The following is a 1,826-nucleotide window of genomic DNA, read 5'->3' on the forward strand; positions in this document are numbered from 1 at the left end:
GCTAAATATCTGTTCCTGTGACCTCCTTAGTCTAAACTACACAACCCTGTTTCTATTTTATTTGTATATAACGTCTCATATTTGTGTGTTTCCTCTGTGCAGGTGCAGGAGAGAAAGGAGTAAAGGTTGAACTTGGCAAACCCTCAGACCCCAGCTAGTGGGAAGCCTGCATACCAACAGCCGTTAAGTGCTCTGTTCGAAGAAAGTGGCCTATAGAGAGCATGTGTGTGTGTTTTACATGGCAACAGCAGACTTTTTGCACGAGAGTGTGGAAGAACCATTTTTATGGAGACAAAACAAACAAAAACAATGATTTCTGCTTGTTTTCAGCAAACCGGGGCAGCCCAGAGGACCTTGAATGTCATGACATTGTACTGAAAGGGATTGTGTGTTTTTGTTTTTATTTCCCTTTCACCTCTTCGTTGGAGAGAGCGCTTACGTTACAGCTGACATTTTCATAAAATCAACGGGGGTTAAGCTCCCAGAGAATCTACACCTTTTGCATATTGGTTTTTACAGTTAATTCCTAAAGGTACAGTGTTCTGCATATGCTTATCGTGGTATGCTTTTCACATGGAATCAGCTGTTATGAGCTACAGTATTGCAAAGTTGTACTTGAGGCTGCAATAATATGAGGAATGATCTGAATTAAAAACACGCTTTTTCTGACTGAAATTGTTTGGTCTTAGTTCAAATTCAATCATTTCACAAAAGAGGTTAAGTGTGATTTTCGGTTTTGTTTTGGCTACTCTCTTAATAACAAATCATTTGAGTAAGCACAGATTTAAGGAGCAGCATTCACCTGCCTCTCATGTTGTCCTGTTTGCACTATATGCAGTTACATGCTGCCTCCTGCAGGCCTACAGTGAATTGCTGATTACTGATTTTCTGGACCCCAGCATAAATAAGATTATTCACACTGAGAAGTGAGAAATAAGACTTCAGCATAAAATCAATTCAAGTGTCTTAATCCCCAAGTATTACCTTCCAGGTTGTTTTCACTGCTTAAAAGAATATAGCATGTAACAAAGTATTTTCGATGACAACCTCAAACTTTAAGGCCCTATTATGCTCATTTTCACATTCATATTTGTATTTTGGGCTTGTACTGTGAAATGTTTCCATGCATTAATGTAAACGTAAACATATATTTTGTTGGAGCGCTAGCCAATAGTAGTGCCGCTGTTGCGTAGGGATGTCACTGTTACAGAGGTAAACAAAGGACTACAATGGAGGTGTTTCAGGCAGGGGGGAGTGTGTGGGACTTTGGCAATTTGTTTGCCTTTGCAAACTATTGACATGCACAAAAACCTACCTGACACACTACAGGAAAGCGAAACACCCAAAATATTAGGATCCCTTTATACAAGTACACAGTGAGAACGTTCCAATATTGTAAATGGGCAATAGGTTATTTTTATTTTTTGAAAGCATAATGGCTTTAAGTTTGGCTAAATTATATATTTAGTGCTTTAATCTTTTTAAAAAGGCTCATCAATAAAATGGGGAGGAGTGCCAAACATATCAGGCCTGCTAGTCGTCTTCTGCACACAAATATAATAAATGTTACTACAATGTTCTAGCTGTCCTTAATAACAGCTGGTGGTTTAAGGACAAATACTGAAAAGCCCAAGAACCTGTATGTTTGTTCTAACTAGTCTGTCTTAATTATATAGATGATTTAACATTAAGTAGTGTTCATTCATAATTAAGCGTGGTGTGATCCATGATTCAGGTCAGCAATAATATTCTGTCGAGCAACGTATGAAAACGAGCAGTGGTATCAAAGTATTGGTGTATTCTTCAAATTGAACCGCATCTTGCGC

At 38.3% G+C, this 1,826-nt stretch overlaps 1 protein-coding gene across 3 annotated transcripts in view; it reads left to right on the forward strand.

Moving 5' to 3' along the window:
• egln1a (egl-9 family hypoxia-inducible factor 1a) overlaps positions 1-675 on the forward strand; it is a 29,510-nt gene extending 28,835 nt beyond the window's left edge. For all 3 annotated transcript variants that reach the window (XM_079691046.1, XM_079691044.1, XM_079691045.1), the window contains one exon: positions 103-675. In XM_079691046.1, coding sequence (XP_079547172.1) covers positions 103-158 — 56 coding nt within the window. In that variant the 3' untranslated portion in view covers positions 159-675. The remainder of the gene's footprint in view (positions 1-102) is intronic.
• The last annotated feature ends 1,151 nt before the right edge of the window (positions 676-1,826 follow it).

Source organism: Notothenia rossii (assembly GCF_949606895.1).
Source record: "Notothenia rossii genome assembly, chromosome: 6".
Classification (NCBI taxonomy): Eukaryota; Metazoa; Chordata; class Actinopteri; order Perciformes; family Nototheniidae; genus Notothenia; species Notothenia rossii.